This window comes from Hemitrygon akajei, unplaced genomic scaffold, assembly GCF_048418815.1.
Source record: "Hemitrygon akajei unplaced genomic scaffold, sHemAka1.3 Scf000065, whole genome shotgun sequence".
NCBI classification, from domain to species: domain Eukaryota; kingdom Metazoa; phylum Chordata; class Chondrichthyes; order Myliobatiformes; family Dasyatidae; genus Hemitrygon; species Hemitrygon akajei.
In genome coordinates this window covers 959,230-978,721 of record NW_027331951.1, presented here as the reverse complement: position 1 = coordinate 978,721, position 19,492 = coordinate 959,230, and the positions used below count along the sequence as shown (strand labels likewise).

General features: G+C 49.1%; 1 protein-coding gene across 3 annotated transcripts; it reads left to right on the top strand.

Annotated features, from left to right (window-relative positions):
* Positions 1 to 2,678: 2,678 nt before the first annotated feature.
* LOC140721936 (uncharacterized) lies at positions 2,679 to 18,415 on the top strand. 3 transcript variants are annotated; one of them, XR_012097506.1, is made up of 8 exons: positions 2,679 to 2,956; positions 3,907 to 3,978; positions 4,946 to 5,065; positions 10,851 to 10,967; positions 13,290 to 13,393; positions 15,602 to 15,744; positions 17,022 to 17,086; positions 17,505 to 18,415. XR_012097506.1 is itself a non-coding variant. In XM_073036759.1 (7 exons), exons 1-6 carry the CDS (start codon positions 2,890 to 2,892, stop codon positions 15,725 to 15,727), a joined length of 606 nt encoding a protein of 201 aa, XP_072892860.1. In that variant the 5' UTR covers positions 2,679 to 2,889; the 3' UTR covers positions 15,728 to 15,744; positions 17,505 to 18,415. The 3 variants fall into 3 exon arrangements, 2 of the variants coding, with proteins under 2 accessions (XP_072892860.1, XP_072892859.1); XM_073036759.1 differs by lacking the exon at positions 17,022 to 17,086; XM_073036758.1 differs by lacking the exon at positions 17,505 to 18,415 and having other exon boundaries at positions 17,022 to 17,427.
* Positions 18,416 to 19,492: the final 1,077 nt, after the last annotated feature.

The window sequence follows — 19,492 nt, the reverse complement described above, 5'->3', positions numbered from 1 at the left end:
TCCCATATAACCACCCAACATAAATTCCTCCTTATACCAGTCTAGTGGTCTCTTGAATTTCATTAATGTATCTGCCTCCACTACTGCCTCAGGCAGTGCATTCCACGCACAAACTACTCTCTTATTAAAAGGCCTTGCTGTAATATTCCCCTTAAACTTCCAACCACTTACCTTAAAGCTATGTCATCTTCTAATGAGCAGTGGTGCCCTGGGGAAGAGGCGCTGGCTGTCCACTCTATCTCTTCCTCTTAATATCTTGTATACCTTATCATGTCTCCTCTCACCCTCTTTCTCTCCAAAGAGTAAAGCCCTAGCTCCCTTAATCTCTGATCATAATCCATACTATCCAAACAAAGCAGCATCGTAGTAAATCTCCTCTGTACCCTTTCCAATGCTTCCATATCCTTCCCATAGTGAGGCGACCAGAACTGGACACAGTACTCCACTTGTGGCCTAACCAGAGTTTTATAGAGCTGCATCAATACCTCGCCACTCTTAAACTCCACCACTCGGATTATGAAAGCTAACACCCCATAAACTTCCTTAACTACCATATCTACCTGTGATAGGAAGACCTGTGGGGTAGGGTAGTTAAGAAAATTATGACCCCACCCCTCGACAAATCTGTACTTTTCATTGACAAACAACTTGAAACAACGGGAAGGTGTGAAGGGAGATTCACTCTGTGTCTGACCCCACGAGTACGTGTTGTGATGGTGGGGAGGAAGCTTTTTTCTGTTTCTGACACCCGGAGTGTGTGATTCGGCGGTTCGGAAGGAGCTTCACTCTGTTTATGATGAAAGATTGGAGTGACTGAGCCTGTATACACTAGAATTTAGAAGGATGAGAGGGGATCTGATAGAAACATATGATTATCAACGGATTGGACACGCTGGAGGCAGGAAACGTGTTCCCGATGTTGTCGGAGTCTGGAACCAGAGGACACCGTTTAGGAATTAGGGGTGGTCCATTTAGAACGGATTTCAGGGGGAAAAAAACTTTTTCATCCAGAGAGTTGTGGATCTGAACTCTGCCTCAGGTAGCAGTGGATGCCAATTCTCTAGATGCTTTCAAGAAAGACATAGATAGACCCCTTAAAGATAGTGGAGTCAAGGGATAAGGGGAGAAGGCAGGATCGGCGTACTGATCGTGGATGATCAACCATGATCACATTGAATGGCGGTGCAGGCTCGAAGAGCTGAGTGGCCTAATCATGCACCTGCTGTCTATTATCTATTGTTTCTGTCCACGGGAGTGTCTGATGCGACGGTGGTGAGGGAGATTCACTCTGTGTCTGACCCCGGGAGTGTGTGATGGGACGGTGTGGAGGGAGATTCACTCTGTGTCTGACCCCGGGAGTGTCTGATGTGACGGTGTGGAGGGAGATTCACTCTGTGTCTGACCCCGGGAGTGTCTGATGTGACGGTGTGGAGGGAGATTCACTCTGTGTCTGACCCCGGGAGTGTGTAATGGGACGGTGTGGAGGGAGATTCACTCTGAGTCTCACCCCGGGAGTGTGCGATGGGACGGTGGTGAGGGAGATTCACTCTGTGTCTGACCCCGGGAGTGTGAGATGGGACGGTGTGGAGGGAGATTCACTCGGTGTCTGACACCAGGAGTGTGTGATGGGACAGTGTGGAGGGAGATTCACTCTGTGTCTGACCCCGGGAGTGTGTGATGGGACGGTGGTGAGGGAGATTCACTCTTAGTCTCACCCCGGGAGGGTGTGATCCCGTGGGGTGGAGAGCGGGATGTGAGGGAGGGTGCTGTGGGAGGAGAGACGAGATAATCGAAGGAGCGGGAATGGCGGTAGGTGGGAGATTTGGAGAGAGGCCCGTTGTCCAGGGTCAAATGTTTTTCTGATCTCTCACCCATCCACCATCGCCGGAAAGGTGGAAGGGCCGGGACCGAAAATGTAGGGAACTCCCTGGTCGGGGTGCAATAGGTGGGTTGGTCGGGTCATCTCTAGGTCACTGCGACGGTGGGGTGGGGGTGATGGTGTTGGGCAGATGGGTGAGAGAGTAGGTTAAGGTAATGGACGCGCCACTGGACTCTGCTCACCTCTCTCAGAGGGAGGCTCATTCACCTCGGTGGGTGTGCTGGGGCTTTGGCCTGGGACAGTGATTTCCCGCGAACAGAGGGTTTGAAGCCCTGGGGATGGTCAGGTGCGGGGAAAAATAGCGAAACGAACGAGTGGTGCAAATCTCCAGGACAATAGAGGCTCTGTATGAGTGACAAAAAAATCCTCCGACATTCCCTCCTTCCTCATTCCTGCCATCCTTCTCTATTTCTCTCCTTCCTTTCCATTCTCCTCTCTCCACCTCCGATCCCTCTCTCCCTCCATCGTCTAAATTCCTTCTCCCTCATCCCTCCCTTTCCTGCACTCACTTCCTAACTATATTGCTCTCCCTCTCCTCCCTATCCTCCCCTCCGCTACCTCTCATTCCCTCACTCCCTCTCTTCACGCCGCTCGCTCGCCGTCTCCCTTCTCCCTCTTCCTCCCAATCTCCCCGTATCAATTTCTCCCCTTTCTTCCTCCCTCCTTTCCCCGTCTCTATCGCTGTCAGTTCCCTCTTTCCCCACACTCCCCACTCTCTCCCTGTCACCCGCTTCTTTCTCTCCACTAACCACCCAATTTCCCCTCTCTCTCCTTATCACACCCTATGTTTCTCCCCACTTTCACTACTCTACCCGCCACTCTAATCACTTTCTCTTAAGCCCCCATCCTCTCTCCTCCCCGCAATCCTCCGCCTGTTCTCGGTTCCTCTCTTTACCAGCTGCTCATCTGGTGTTTGTTGGTGTTGCTCGGACACGCTTGTCAACACGGGCTTCCTCTGACAACGGCTGCTTCCCCTTTTGAGCAAAGAGACGCAGAGAATCCTCGTCAGGATGGACGACAGCGAGACTTACATGAATGTGAAGTTCACAAAAACGGATTCACCGTCTCCTTCCGGAGGTGAGTGAGGCAGAAAGTCTCGGGGAGGAGAATCGCTCTCTGTCTGACCCCAGCAGTGAGTGATGGGACGGTGTGGAGGGAGATTCACTCTGTTTCTGACCCCGGGAGTGTGTGATGGGACAGTGTGGAGGGAGATTCACTCTGTGTCTGACCCCGGGAGTGTGTGATGGGAGAGTATGGAGGGAACTTCACTCTGTGTCTGACCCCGGGAGTGTGTGATGGAACGGTGTGGAGGGAGATTCACTCTGTGTCTGACCCCGGGAGTGTGTGATAGAACGGTGTGGAGGGAGATTCACTCTGTGTCTGACCCCGGCAGTGTGTGATAGGACGGTGTGGAGGGAGAGTCTCTGTGTCTGACCCCGGGAGTGCGTGATTGGAGGGGGTGGAGGGAGCTTCACTCTGTGCCCGACCCCGGGACTGTGTGACGGGACCGTGTGGAGGGAGATTCACTCTGTGTCTGACCCAGGGAGTGTGTGCTGGAACGGTGTGGAGGGAGATTCACTCTGTGTCTGACCAAGGGAGAGTGTGATGGAACGGTGTGGAGGGAGATTCACTCTGTGTCTGACCCCGGGAGTGTGTGATGGGAAGGTATGGAGGGAGATTCAATCTGAGTCTGACCCCCGGAGTGTGTGATAGAACGGTGTGGAGGAAGTTTCACTCTGTGTCTGACCCCGGGAGTGTGTGATAGAACGGTGTGGGGGGAGATTCTCTCCGTGTCTGACTCCGGCAGTGTGTGATGGGACAGTGTGGAGGGAGAGTCACTCTGTGTCTGACCCCGGCAGTGTGTGATGGGACGGTGTGGAGGGAGATTCACCCTGTGTCTGTCCCCGGGAGTGTGTGATGGGACGGTGTGGACGGAGATTCACTCTGTGTCTGACCTCGGGAGTGTGTGATAGAACGGTGTGGATCGAGTCTCACTCTGTTTCTGACCTTCACTGCTCTGTCCCCAGCTGAACCTGATGTATCGTACGCGGAACTTAATGTCAAGACGCTCTCGGCGCCCCGGGTCCGGATAGATGGAGGTCAGTTTCATCTTTGTTGCCCTGACTGTGTTTAGCTGATATGCTCAATCCTGTTGAGAGATCTCAGGAAAAACTTACAGTTGACCCTACTGATTCCCTGTTTGAGCATCAGCCGTAGTGATCGCGTGGGAGAGGCGATTGGGGGTGGGTTGTTGGTGAAATTTGAGAGCGCGGTATAAAGCCTTAACCACTCTCTCCCTTTTTAAATCCAACTCTCTTTTCCCTCTTTCCCCTTCGCTCCACTCTCTTAACTCCTCCACCCTCTCTTTCCCTCCTCTCTCTCCTAGATTTCCCTATTGTCTCCCACTGTCCCCTTCTCTTAGCCATCTCTCCTTGCCCTCTCTCTCTCCCGTCTCTAACACTCTCTGTCTCCCCCGGCACTCTTTCCGGCTCTCTCTGCTCTCTCTCTTCCTTCCCTGTCTGCTCCTCCCGGACTTCGCACTTCTTTCGGCCCCGAATTTTTCCACTTATCAACCCTCGCGCCTTCTGCTCCTGTCCATCCACGCCTCTCTTCCTACCCCGGACGGTCTCTCCCCTCGCTCTTCTCTCTCCCTCTCAAATTATCTTCTTCTGTCTTCCCCATCCCTCTCCCACTTTTCTCCTCCCCTTACTCTCCCTTCTCTGCACCATTTTTCGCCTTCTCTCAAACCTCTACCTATCGTCTCACTGTTCCAGACTCTCTGCTCCTCTCTCTTCGCCTCTTTCACCCCTTTCTCCCTCTCCATTATTTCTCTCGCATCTTCCCGACCATCGCCATTATCGCTGTCTCACCTTCTCTGTCCGTCGCTCTACTTTTCTTCCTTCCTGTGTGTCACCTCTCTCCCCCCTCTCCCTCACACCCTCTCGTTGTCTCATCCCCTTTCACCCCTTCACTTATCCCACACTCTCTTCTCTCGCCCAACTCCCTCCCCCATTACCCCTCTCCCTGTTCCTTATCTGCCTGTCCGACTCGCTCTCTCTCTCCTAGAAGGTCTGAACACCACCTACTCAGAGCTGAATTTTCGGAAAGAAGAAACCCGCATCGATAAGGCCGAAGATCCTTCCATTTCCTCCGGACACAGCAGGCTGTCAATCACTGCACAAACAGGTCAGAGTTCACAGTGATTACGTCTTTATGAATGGGTCACGTGCCAAGTGTCCCAGTTTCTAATGCATCTGCATCAACCACTTCCTCTGTCAGCTCGTTCCACTGACTGACAACCATCTGGGTAACAAAAGGTTGTCACTCGGCTCCCCAGTGAAATCCTTGTCAGTGATGTATACAAATGATCTCTATGAAATTGTAGATGGCTGGGTTAGAAACATAGAAAGATAGAAAAGCTACATCCAAACACAGGTTCTTCGGTCAAGAAAGCTGTGCCGAACATGCCCCTACCTAAGAGCTAGCTAGGCTGTACCCATAGCCCTCTATTTTTCTAAGTTCCATGTAGCAATCCAGGAGTCTCTTAAAATACCCTATCGCTTCCGCCTCCACCACCGCTGTTGGCAGCCCATTCATAGAAACATAGGAACATAGGCGCAGGAGTAGGCCATTCGGCCCTTAGAGCCTGCACCGCCATTCAGTACGATTATGACTGATTATCCAACTCAGAACCCTGTACCTGCTTTCTCTCCATACCCCCGATCCGTTTAGTCACAAGGGCCATATCTAACTTCCTCTTAAATATAGCCAATGAACCGGCCTCAACTGTTTCCTGTGGCAGAGAATTCCAGATTTTGCACACTTTGTGTGAAGACGTTTTTCCTCATCTCGGTTCTAAATGGCTTCCTCTTTATTCTTAAACTGTGACCACTCGTTCTGGACTCCCCCAACATCAGAAACAATCTTCCTGCATCTAGCCTGTCCAATCCCTTTAGAATTTTGTACGCTTCAATAAGATCCCCCCTCAATCTTCTCAATTCCACTGAGTATAAGCCTAGTCGATCCAGTCTTTCTTCATATGAAAGTCCTGCCATCCCAGGAATCAATCTGGTGAACCTTGTTTGTACTCCCTCTATGGCAAAAATGTCTTTCCTCGTATTAGGGGACCAACACTGCACATAATACTCTAGGTGCGGTCTCACCAAGGCCTTGTACAACTGCAGTAGAACCTCCCTGCTCCTTTACTCAATTCCTTTTGCTATGAATGCCAACATACCATTTGCCTTTTTCACCGCCTGCTGTACCTGCATCCCACCTTCAATGACTGGTGTACAATGACACCCAGGTCCCGTTGCACCTCCCCTTTTCCTAATCGGAAAACATTCCGATAATAATCTGTTTTCCTGTTCTTGCAACCAAAGTGGATAACCTCACATTTATCCTCGTTAAATTGCACCTGCCATGAATTTGCCCACTCACCTAACCTTCCAAGTCACCCTGCATCCTCTTAGCATCCTCCTCACAGTTAACACCGCCGCCCAGCTTCGTGTCATTCTCAAACGTGGAGATGCTGCATTTAATTGCCTCGTCTAAATCATTAATATATATTGTAAACAACTGGGGTCCTAGCACTGAGCCTTGCGATAACCCACTAGTCACTGCCTGCCATTCTGAAAACGTCCCATTTACTCCCACCTTTTGCTTCCTGTTTGCCAACCAATTCGCTATCCACATCAATACCAAACCCCCAATACCGTGTGCTTAAAGTTTGCGCACTAATCTCCCGTGTGGGATCTTGTCAAAAACCTTTTGAAAATCTAAATATACCACATCCACTAGCCTCTCCCGTATCCACTCTACGAGTTACATCTTCAAAAAAATTCTATAAGATTCGTCAGACATGATTTTACTTTCACAAATCCATACAGTCTTTGTCCGATCATTTCGCCGCTTTCTAAATGTGGTGTTATCACATCTTTGATAACGGTCTGTAGCATTTTCCCCACAACTGATGTCAGACTAACCGGTCTATAATTCCCCAGTTTTTCTCTCCCTCCTTTTTTGAAAAGTGAGGTTACATTAGCCACCCTCCAAACCTCAGGAACTAATCCAGAATCGAAGGAGTTTTGAAAAATTATCACAAATGCATCCACTATTTTTCTGGGCTACTTCCGTAAGCACTCTGGGATGCAGACCATCTGTCCCTGGGGATTTAGCTGCCTTTAAACCCATCAATTTACCTAACACCACTTCCCTACTAACATGTATTTCCCTCAGTTCCTCCATCTCACTAGACCCTCGGTCCCCTACTATTTCCAGAAGATTATTTATGTCCTCCTTAGTGAAGACAAAACCAAAGTAATTATTCAATTGGTCTTTCATGTCCTTGTTCCCCATGATCAATTCACCTGTTTCTGACTGTAAGGGTCCTACATTTGTCTTGACCAATCTTTTTCTTATCACATTTATATGAAAGCTTTTACAGTCAGTTTTTATTTTCCCTGCCAGCTTGCTCTCATAATATATTTTTTTCCCATTCCTAATTAAGCCCTTTGTCATCCTCTGCTGGTCGCTGAATTTCTCCCAGTCCTCAGGCGTGCCGCTTTTTCTGGCAAATTTGTCCGTTTCTTCCTCGGACTTGATACTATCCCTAATTTCCCTTGTCAGCCACGGGTGTGCTACCTTCCCTGGTTTATTCTTTTGCCAAACTGCGATGAACAATTGTTGTAGTTCATTCATGCGATCTTTAAATGCTTGCCATTGCATATCGACCGTCAACCCTTTAAGTATCATTTGCCAGTCTATCTTAGCTAATTCAGGTCTTCTACCATCAAAGTTACCCTTCTTTAAGTTCAGTAACTTTGTTTCTGAATTAACTATGTCAATCACCATCTTAATGAAGAATTCCACCATATTATGGCTACTCTTACCCAAGTGGCCTCGCACGACAATACTGCTAACTAACCCTTCCTCATTGCTCAATACCCAATCTAGAATGGCCTGCTCTCTAGTTGGTTCCACGACATGTTGGTTCAGAAAACCATCCCGCATATATTCCAGGAAATCCTTTTCCTCAGCACCCTTACCAATTTGGTTCACCCAATTTATATGTAGATGCAAGTCACCCATTAAAACTACTGTTCGTTTATTGCACGCATTTCTAAATCCTGTTTAATGTCATCCCCAGCCTCACTACTACTGTTAGGTGTCCTATACACAACTCACACCAGCGTTTTCTGACTCTTAGTATTATGCAGCTCTAGCCATATCGATTCCACATCCTCCAGGCTAATGTCCTTTTCTATTGCGATAATCTCCTCTCTCACCAGCAACGCTACCCCACCTCATTTTCTTTCCTCTCTAACCATCCTGAATATTGAATATCCCTGGATGTTGAGCTTCCATCCTTGGTCACCCTGGAGCCATGTCCCTGTGATCCCAACGATATCATATTCATTAATAACTATCTGCACATTCAATTCATCCACCTTATTACGAATGCTCCTCGCATTGACACACAAAGCCTTCAGCCTTGTTTTTACAACACTCTTAGCCCTTATACAATTATCTTTAAAAGTTGCCCTTTTTGATTTTTGCCCTGGATTTGCCTGCCTGCCACTTCTACTTTTCGCCTTACTACTTTTTGCTTCTACCCTCATTTTACACCCCTCTGTCTATCTGCACTTGTTCCCATCCCCCTGCCACATTAGTTTAAATCCTCCTGAACAGCAGTAGCAAACACTCCCCCTAGGACATTGGTTCCAGTCCAGCCCAGGTGCAGGCCGTCCTCTTTATACCGGTCCTACCTCCCCCGAAACTGGTTCCAATGCCCCAGAAATTTGAATCCATCCCCCCTGCTCCATTTTTCAAGCCACGTATTCTTCTGAAATATCCTCCATTTATATTCTGACTAGCACGTTGCACTGGTAGTAATCCAGAGATTATTACCTTTGTGGTCCTACTTTTTAGTTTATCTCTTAACTCCCTAAATTCACCTGGTAGGACCTCATCCCGTTTTTTACCTATATCTTTGGTACCTATGTGCACCACGACCACTGGTTGTTCACCCTCCCACTGCAGAATGCCCTGCAGCCGCTCAGAGACATCCTTGACCCTTGCACCAGGGAGGCAACATACCATCCTGGAGTCTCGTTTGCGGCTGCAGAAACGCTTATCTATTCCCCTTACAATCGAATCCCCTATCACTATATCTCTCCCACTCCTTTTCCTTCCCTCCTGTGCCACAGAGCCACCCATGGTGCAATGAACTCGGCTGCTGCTGCCTTCCCCTGATGAGACATTTCCCCAACAGTATCCAAAACAGTGTATCTGTTTAGGAGGCAGATGACTTCAGGGAAATCCTGCACTACCTGCCTACTGCTACGTTGTCTAGTGGCAACACATTCCCTTTTTGCCAGTGTAGCCTTTACCTGCGGTGTGAACAACTCACTGAACGTGCTATTCACGACTTTCTCAGCATCGCGGATGCTACAGTATAAATCCAATCGCAGCTCCAGACGCTCAATGCGGTCTTTCAGAAGCTGCAATTGGACACACTTCCTGCACACATAGTCGACAGGGACACTGGGAGTATCCCTAACTTCCCACATGCTGCGGTATGAACAATCCACGGGGCTGATTTCAGCTGCTGCATGACCTACCCAATACTTTGCCTCAACTTTTGAAACTTTCTCCTTTTAAAGGAACTTAGCCGGCCTTACCTCACTTGGAGTGAAGCTCGTCCTCATCCTCTGCGCGCCGAAGCTTCACGAGACAAAGCCTTCCTACTCTGTCTCCGTCTACTCCTTCGCCCGCTCCGTCTAACTGTTCTCTTTAAATACTCCCACTGCCTCACGGCCCGACTTACACGCGCTTGCGCAGTCGTGCCCCCGTTAAACTGCCGAAGAAAAAATCCGCACTCAACACTCCCTACGGAAAAAAAAATCTACCCTCTATACTTACTTCCAAGCACCTTAAAACCATGCCCTCTCATGCTAGCCCTTACAGCCATGGGGAAAAGCCTCTGACTATCCGCACGATCAATTCTTCTCATCATCTTGTACACCTCTATCAGGTCACCTCTCATCCTCTGTCGCTCCAAAGAGAAAAGGCCGAGTTCATTCAACCTATTCTCATAAGGCCTGCTCCCCAATCCAGGCAACATCCTTGTAAATCTCCTCTTCACCCATCCTGTGGATTCCCCGTCTTTCCTATCGTGAAGCGACTAGAACTGAGCACAGTATTCCAAGTAGCGTCTGACCAGGGCCCTATATAGCTGTAACATTACCTCTGCTCTTAAATGTATATAAATGATCCGGATGAAATTGCAGACAGTTGGGTTTGTAGGTTTGATATGGCGAGAGGTGGTGCTGTGGAGAGCGGAGAAGACCGGCAAAGAATTCAGTATGACGTAGATCAGTTACAGATATGGTCTGGAGACCGGGCAGAGCGAGTTTAACCCGGATAAACATAGGTCAAATGAAAGAAATGACACGCTGTCAAAGCCAAGACCCTAAACAGTGTTGAAACATAGAAACATAGAGAACTTACAGCACAATACAACCCTTCAGCCCACAATGATGTGCCGAACATGTCCTTACTTTAGATGGGCTGAGGATCTTAGGGTCCACTGTCATAGCTCCCTGAACGTGGATGCACAGTTTGATGGGATGGGTAAGATGTCCTGTGGCATTCTTGCCTTCATTTGTCGGGGCATTGAGTACAAATATCAGGGAATTATATTGCAACTTTATAAAAATCACTGGTTAGGCTGAATCAGGCGTATTGTATACAGTTCTGGTCACCCCATTATCGGAGGATGTCAGGGCGTTGGGGAGCCTCCGGAGAGGTTTAACAGGACTCTGCCGGGATTCGATGGCATTTCAGAAATGCCGATTGAGAGAGGGAGGGTTTGATCGTGGTGGAAGGAGAGAGCGCGGATGGTAGGTGGAAGGGAGACCCAGTGGGGTCACGGCTGAATTCACACACACTCTGAATGGTCTCTCTACAGGTCCGCATAAACAGGAGCCGAAAGAGAACATCGGAAATAGACCCGACCGTAAGATCTGCCTGCTCTGCCTAGTTACATCTGTCCTCGTCGCGATAGTGGCCGGGCTGTCGATCCATGGTGAGTCGATCGGGCTCCTGGTGGAGTCAGACGGAAGCAAACAGAGTGGAAAGAAACGTGAGCGTTAAACACCATAGTGACACAGACACGCCCCTCAATGTGACACTGACATACTGTTCACCGTGACACCAACAAGTACCTCATCGTGCCACCGACTCGCCCCTCACGGTGAAATTGGCACTACCCTCACGTTGACAGGGACACAAGTCCCACCATGACACAATTACGCAAACAGCGTGACACCGAGTCGCACCTCACCGTGACGCCGAATTTCACCTCACCTTGACACCGAGTCTTCCAGCACCGTGACACCGGCAGCCCCTTCACTGAAACATCGATACTCACAAAACCGTGGCACCGACACGACCCAACACGTGAGACTGACACCTCACAGTGAAGCATATGCGGCCGTCACCGTGAATCCGACACGTTCCATAACGTGACAACGACATTTCATTCACCGTGATACCGACACTCTGTTCAATGTGACACTGACATCCCCCTCACTGTAACACCGACACGATCCTCACCGTGACCCCGACAATCCCTACCCGTGACACCGACACTCGGTTCAACGTGACACTGACATCCCCCTCACTGTAACACCGACACGATCCTCACCGTGACCCCGACGATCCCCTACCCGTGACACCGACACTCGGTTCAACGTGACACTGACTTCCCCCTCACTGTAACACCGTCAGGATCCTCACCGTGACCCCGACAATCCCCTACCCGTGACACCGAAACTCGGTTCAATGTGACACTGACATCCCCCTCACTGTAACACCGACACGATCCTCATCGTGAAACGGACGCGCACTTCACCTGAACGCCAGGGCACGCCTCACCGTGACCCCGACGACCCCCTACCCGTGTCACCGACACAGCCCGTACTGTGACATCACAATGGGATGAGTGAGGATTTGGGTAGTGTAGACTGGGAAACAAGACAATATGATGGGACGGTTGAGGAACAGTAGTGGACTTGCAAATAATTTTTTACGATGTTGAACAAAACTATAAATTGCAGAGACAATGGATGAGGGGTGGGGAGAGCCAGCCTTGCATAATGCAGGAAATAAAATAAGGCATCAGACTAAAAGCTCGTGCATATTAATTCGCCAAGAGTTGTGGGAAACTGTAGGACTGGGCAAACTTTATAAAGCAGCAAAAAAAAAAAAACACTAATGAGTAACATAAACATGGAAGCTAGATCATGAAAACAAACTAGCTAAAAATTATTTTTTTTTTGTAATTATCTAAAGCAGAAAGGAATGGCCAAAGTGAATGTAGGTCCCCTGGCGGATGAAAAGGGGGGAATTGATATTGGGAAATGAGGAAATGCCAGAGGCTTTGAATGAATATTTTGTGTCGTCTTCACGGTGGAGTACGCGTCTAACATTCCAAAGAGAGATGTCATGGATACGATGGGAGCTGAGGGCCTCAATACAATAGCTGAGCAAACATGTGGGATCGAAAATAGACAAGTCCATGGTCCGGATGGAATGCATCCCAGGGTGCTGAAGGAAATAGCAGAAGTTATAGTTGAGGCTTTGTGATAATTTAGCAAAATTCTCTGGGCTTTGGGCCGGTCCCAGCTAATTGGAAGGCGCCGAATGTCACGCCAGTGTTCAAAAAAGAATTTAGGCGACAGGCATTTACTCCAGGCCAGTTAGTTTATCATATGTAGTTGGGAAAATGCTTGAGGCTATCGATAAAGAAGAAATAACGAGGCATCTGGAAAGAAATGGATCCATGAAGTAGACGCAGGGTGGATTCAGGAAAGGCAGATCCTGTTTGACAAACACCTTTGAACAGAGGGGAAGGGATGGACATTACTTACTGGATACTCAGAAAGAGTACTGCATAATAGAGTTATCCATAAGATACGGAGTTGGGGATGATGTATTAGCATAGATAGAAGATGAGTTAATTGAAGGTAAGCAAGAATTGTGATACCTGGGTGTTACTCTGGTTGGCAATCAGTGGTAAGTTGTGTGCCGCAGGAGCCGGTGCTGGGTTACAACATTTCACGATATACGTTAACGGTCTGCAAGAGGGGATCGAGTGTAGTATATCTAAATTTGCTGATAAAACTGAATTGAGAGGGAAAGGGAATTGTGCAGCAGGCTATCAAGAAGGCAAATGTGATGTCGACGATACACTGGTCGTGACACCAACACGCTACTCAACGTAACACTGACATGCCACTCACCTTGACAACTACACGCCACTCACTGTGACACCGATACAACACTCAGCGTGACAGCTACACGCCACTCGCTGTGACAGCGAATCATGACACAATATCACTTTCAGTATCACAGATTCGTCACTCTCTGATCACCTGTGACCAAAACCACCTGGAATTCTGGGAACAATATCAGGAGCTGAACCGGACCCAGCGGCAATGTGGACTTCAGGTAAATGAGCTGAACTCAACTCTTAAATCCAGCATAACCGAAAATTCCCGCCTGGCTCTTTCCCGGAGCACCTGTCTCAAAAATATCTCCGTCCTCAACAACAACCTCTCCAAACTCGAAAACAAACTCTCCATCCTCGAAAATGAAAACTCCGTCCTGAACATCCATCTCTCCGATCTGAATCAAACACAAACCGATCTCCGTCAAAAGAACAGTGACCTCGAAAATCAGTACCGATCTCTGATCAAAGAGAAGGCTCAAATCTGTCAACTGCTGACCAGCAGAAAACGGGAGTTCACACACCAACCTCCAAACCACCTTCACCTACTACTCATCATATTAAAGAGAGATAGGAAGCTATAATCTGTGTCTGACCACCGGTGTATCTGAAGAGACGGTGTGCAGTGAGCTCCACTCTGTGTCTGACCCCGGGAGTGTGTGATGGGACGGTGTGGAGGGAAATTCACTCTGTGTCTGATTACGTGTGTCTGTGCTAGGACGATATCGAGGAAGATTCGCTCGGTGCCTGACCCCGGGAATGTGTGAATGGAGGGTGAGGAAGGAGCTTCACTCTGTGTAGGGCTCTGGGGGTGTATGACGGGGAAGAGTGGTTGGAGCTTCACTCTGTGTTTGAACGCGTGAGTGAGTGATAGGATAATGTGGAGGAAGATTCACTCTGAGTCTGTCCCCGGGGGTGTGTGAAGGGACGGTGTGGAGAGATATTCAATCTGTGTCTGAACCCGAAAGTGTGTATGGGAGGGTAAGAAGGAAGGATCACTGTGTGTCTCATCCCGGGATGTGTGATGGGATGGTGTGGAGGGTGTTTTATTCAGTATGTGCAGTTGGGAGACTGTAGGTCTGACACGGTGGTCAGCAGCACAGGAGCGCCGCAGGGAACCGTACTCTCTCCGGTCCTGTTCACCCTGTACACATCAGACTTCCAATATAACTCGGAGTCCTGCCATGTGCAGAAGTTCGCTGATGACACGGCCAAAGTGGGGTGTGTCAGGAATGGACAGGAGGAGGAGTATAGGAAACTGATACAGGACTTTGTGATATGGTGCAACTCAAACTACCTGCGTCTCAATATCACCAAGACCAAGGAGATGGTGGTGGACTTTAGGAGATCTAGGCCTCATATGGAGCCAGTGATCATTAATGGAGAATGTGTGGAGCAGGTTAAGACCTACAAGTATCTGGGAGTACAGTTAGACGAGAAGCTAGACTGGACTGCCAACACAGATGCCTTGTGCAGGAAGGCACAGAGTCGACTGTACTACCTTAGAAGGTTGGCGTCATTCAATGTCTGTAGTGAGATGCTGAAGATGTTCTATAGGTCAGTTGTGGAGAGCGCCCTCTTCTTTGTGGTGGCGTGTTGGGGAGGAAGCATTAAGAAGAGGGACGCCTCACGTCTTAATAAGCTGGTAAGGAAGGCGGGCTCTGTCGTGGGCAAAGTACTGGAGAGTTTTACATCGGCAGCTGAGCGAAGGGCGCTGAGTAGGCTACGGTCAATTATGGATATCTCTGAACATCCTCTACATAGCACCATCCAGAGACAGAGAAGCAGTTTCAGCGACAGGTTACTATCGATGCAATGCTCCTCAGACAGGATGAAGAGGTCAATACTCCCCAATGCCATTAGGCTTTACAATTCTACCGCCAGGACTTAAGAACTTTTAAAAGCTATTATTAATGCTTTTTGAGATAGTGATTTAGATGCATATCATATTTTTTTTTACTGACTTAAATATTGTATGTAATTAGTTTTGATACAGCAAGTGTATGGGACATTGGAAAAAAGTTGAATTTCCCCATGGGGATGAATAAAGTATCTATCTATCTATCTATCTATCTATCTATCTATCTATCTATCTATCTATCTATCTATCTATCTATCTGTCTGTCCCCGGGAGTGTGTGATGGGACGGTATGAGGGAGATTCACTCTGTGTCTGTCCCCGGGGGTGTGTGAAGGGACGGTGTGGAGGGAGTTTCACTCTGTGTCTGACGCCAAGAGTGCGTGATGGGACGGTGTGAAGAGATATTCAATCTGTGTCTGAACCCGAAAGTGTGTATGGGAGGGTAAGAATGAAGGATCACTGTGTGTCTGATCCCGGGATGTGTGATGGGACGGTGTGGAGGGTGTTTTATTCATTCTGCTCGGGTTACTTGACGTTCCGATTAAATTTTCTTTGTTTCTGATTTCCAGAGCAAACGTGTTCCCAGAACTGGATCAGACATAAAGACCGCTGTTATTTCATATCCACCATCTACGGAACTTACGATGGAGCAAAGCAACATTGTTCACGCTTTGATTCACTACTCCTTGAAATGAATTCAGATGAAGAAGAGGTATGACCGACACCACACGACCGTCCTCCACCCAGGGGTTTAGAGACACTGCTCTATACTATCACACGGACCCAGTGTCAGACACAGAGTGAATCTCCCTCCACACCGTTCCATCACACATTCCCGGGGTCAGACACAGACTGAATCTCCCTTCACATCGTCCCATCACACACTCCCCGGCTCAGACACAGAGTGAATCTCCCTCCACACCGTCCCATCCCAGACTCCCGGTATCAGACACAGAGTGAATCTCCCTCCACACCGTCCAATCACACACAACCGCGGTCAGACACAGAGTGATTCTCCCTCCGCACCGTCCCATCACACACACCCGGGGTCAGACACAGATTGAATCTCCCTCCGCACCATCCCATTAACCACATCCGGGGTCTGACACAGAGTGAATCTCCCTCCACACCGTCCCATCCCAGACTCCCGGTATTAGACACAGAGTGAACCTCCCTCCACACCGTCCAATCACACACACCCGGGGTCAGACACAGAGTGAATCTCACTCCACACCGTCCCATCACACACACCCGCGGTCAGACACAGAGTGATTCTCCCTCCGCACCGTCCCATCACACACACCCGGGGTCAGACACAGATTGAATCTCCCTCCGCACCATCCCATTAACCACATCCGGGGTCTGACACAGAGGGAATCTCCCTCCACACCGTCCCATCCCAGACTCCCGGTATTAGACACAGAGTGAACCTCCCTCCACACCGTCCAATCACACACACCCGGGGTCAGACACAGAGTGAATCTCACTCCACACCGTCCCATCACACACACCCGCGGTCAGACACAGAGTGATTCTCCCTCCGCACTGTCCCATCACACACACCCGGGGTCAGACACAGATTGAATCTCCCTCCGCACCATCCCATTAACCACATCCGGGGTCTGACACAGAGTGAATCTCCCTCCACACCGTCCCATCACACACTCCCGGGGACAGAAACAGAGTGAATCTCCCTCCTCACCTTCCCATCGCACACTCCCGGGGTCAGATACAGAGTGAATCTCCCTCCACACCGTCTCATCACACACTCCCGTGGTCAGACACAGAGTGAATCTCCCTCCGCACTCTCCCATCACACACTCCCGGGGTCAGACACAGAGTGAATCTCCCTCCACACTGTCCCATTGCACACTCCCGGGGTCAGACACAGCCTCAATCTCTTCGCACTCCGTCCCATCTCACGCACCGTGGTACATTCACTGAGGGAGTCTCCTTCCAAGCATTTATAGACGATGCTTCATTTCACAGAGTTTTATTTACAACTCTATTTACAACCGTTACCGGACATATTGGATCGGAAAATGTGAAGACCGGTGAGTTTTGGTCTGGCGCAGGCCTCTGGTGTTGGAGAGGGACAGTGGGATCTATATGGGGAATAACACGAGACTGTGGTGTGGGAATGGGGAAATGGGAGTAGTTTGGGCATTAATTCATGCCTCTGGGGAGGGTGCAAGACAGTGTTGTAGGTACACTGTACTGACACGGGGCTGAGGAGAGTAAATGTGTCAGTAGGATTTTTTCTGTCGGGAAGTACTTGGGCAGTTCGATTAATTTGTGGACCGGACACCTGTTTGCAGGAGAGTATGCGAAGGTGGGAATCCATTGTGGACTGACACAGACCTCAGGAGGGAATGTGGACATATTTAATATTTGGGGGTCTGACACGGGGCTGTATGAGAGCGTTATTTTAATTTTTACTGTCTTGTGTAATTGTTTAATCCTCTTTGACAGGACCGTGGAATCTAATCTCCTGTGTACGGTGAAAGATAGAAAACACACCTGCACTCGGTGTCAATCGTACGGAAGGAATTACAAATGTAATGATAGACACAATTTCATCTGCGAGACGTCTGCACCTTTGTTCCCGGATTTTCTTGAAAAGATGCTTGATCTCTGTCAAGAGCCCGTGGGTCCGACTTCAATCATGTGACGACCCGTCTTTCTCCCCCATCTCTCCCCAACTCTCACTCCCCTATCCTCTCCCAATTTCCCAACATCTCTGCCTCATTATCCTCGCCTACCCTCTTCCCAATTCTCTCCCCCGCTCTCCTTCGCAACTCTCTATCACCAACTAACCCGCTCCTTATCGCCATCTCCCACTCTGTTTCCCCTTTCCCACGCCGTCCCTATCATACTCCCGCCCTTTCCGCTCTCCCTTCTCTTTCCAGCCTATCGTTCCCTACTCTCTGCACACCCACTCTCATCTTTATTCTGTGCCTTCTGGTTATTGATTACCCCAACACTGGGGAAAATATCTCTGCACATTCACCCTAACTGTGCCCCTAGTGGATATATACGCCCCTGCCAGGTCGTCTCTACACTCCAAAGGAATAAAGTCACATCTTTCCTTACTTCTCTCCATAACTCAGTCTATCTAGTTCTGCAAACAACCTCGTATATCTCCCTCTGTACTCTTTCCAGCTCAGTGGCATCTTTTCCACAGCAGAGGGACCAAAACGAAGCACGGACGTCTTCTACAATTGCAACGTGTCCTGGCGAATCCTGGGCTCAGCGCCCTGACTGATGAAGGTCCGGGTGTCGAATCTCCTGTCTACCGGTGTCGCTTGTTTTCCTCCATATTCACCCCTGACCTATTATCTGAGACTGGTAAATAACCTGTAATTCGTTTATTTGCAGCGTAATTAAAGTGCTAAGATGTAAGATTAAAGTCAATAAGGAAAATTAACAAATACTGCAAGAAGGTGAATACTAAGCCAGTGTTTACGTGCCGAGGGAGCGCTCGCAATTTGATGGCGGAGGGGAAGCAAATGGGACATGGGACATGTTTACGGGATATTTGGTTGGAGTTATGCATAGGCATGTTCCAATGAGAAGGGGAAAGAATGGTAGGGTACCGAAACAGTGGTCAACAAAGGCTGTTGGAAAAGATGTCAAGAATAAAAGAAGGCCTTATGAAACGTTCAAAAGACTAGTTGATGACAGAGATCTGGAAGATCTGGAATCCTCAGTGATGGATGTGACCTTCTCGGTGTATCACCTCTTGTAGATGTCCACATTGGCTGGAAGGGTTGTTCTCGTAGTGGGTCCGTAACCCTCTTCAGCCACCGGCGACCCTGTGTGTTGCAGCCTCCACACGAGGCGGACATGCGACACGCCAGAAAGCTCTCCACCGCTGCAATCCATTCTGTGACGGGAGAGCTACAGATGGCGGTGAAGGCAAGTGCCGAGAAAGGTCCAGAATGTACTCCGACTCAGGCACGAAATAAACAGGACGTCAATGGTGAAATCCAAAGGTAAAGTCACAAAGAGTGGCACAATAAATGAATCTCCTACGGTAGAGCACTGAGTGCTCAGCACGGGTCTTTACCGACAGACATCCCATGAAGGAAGATTGGCACAGAATAGCTGGCAGTCTGAGTCTAAGAGGGAAAGTGACAGCGAGGAATGGGAGTGTTGAAATCTGAATGCCTGAGGCTGTTCAATCGGGATACGACACCTTCTTCCCGTCGGCCTGAGTGTGCTGACCCAGTGTAGATCCTCAGAGATGCTGACTCCCAGATTCCCAGGAACTTCAAATCAGAGGATAGTGGCACAATTCAGCCAATTGGCTCATCGGGTCTGCTCCAGCATTTGATCTTGTCTGATCCACTTCAGTCTGAGTCCCAGTCAAATTCTGACATGAAAATGCCCAGTAAACACTCCTCCACGGCCGCCGGTGGCAACGAATTCCAAAGCCTCACCCCTCTCTGGCAAAATAA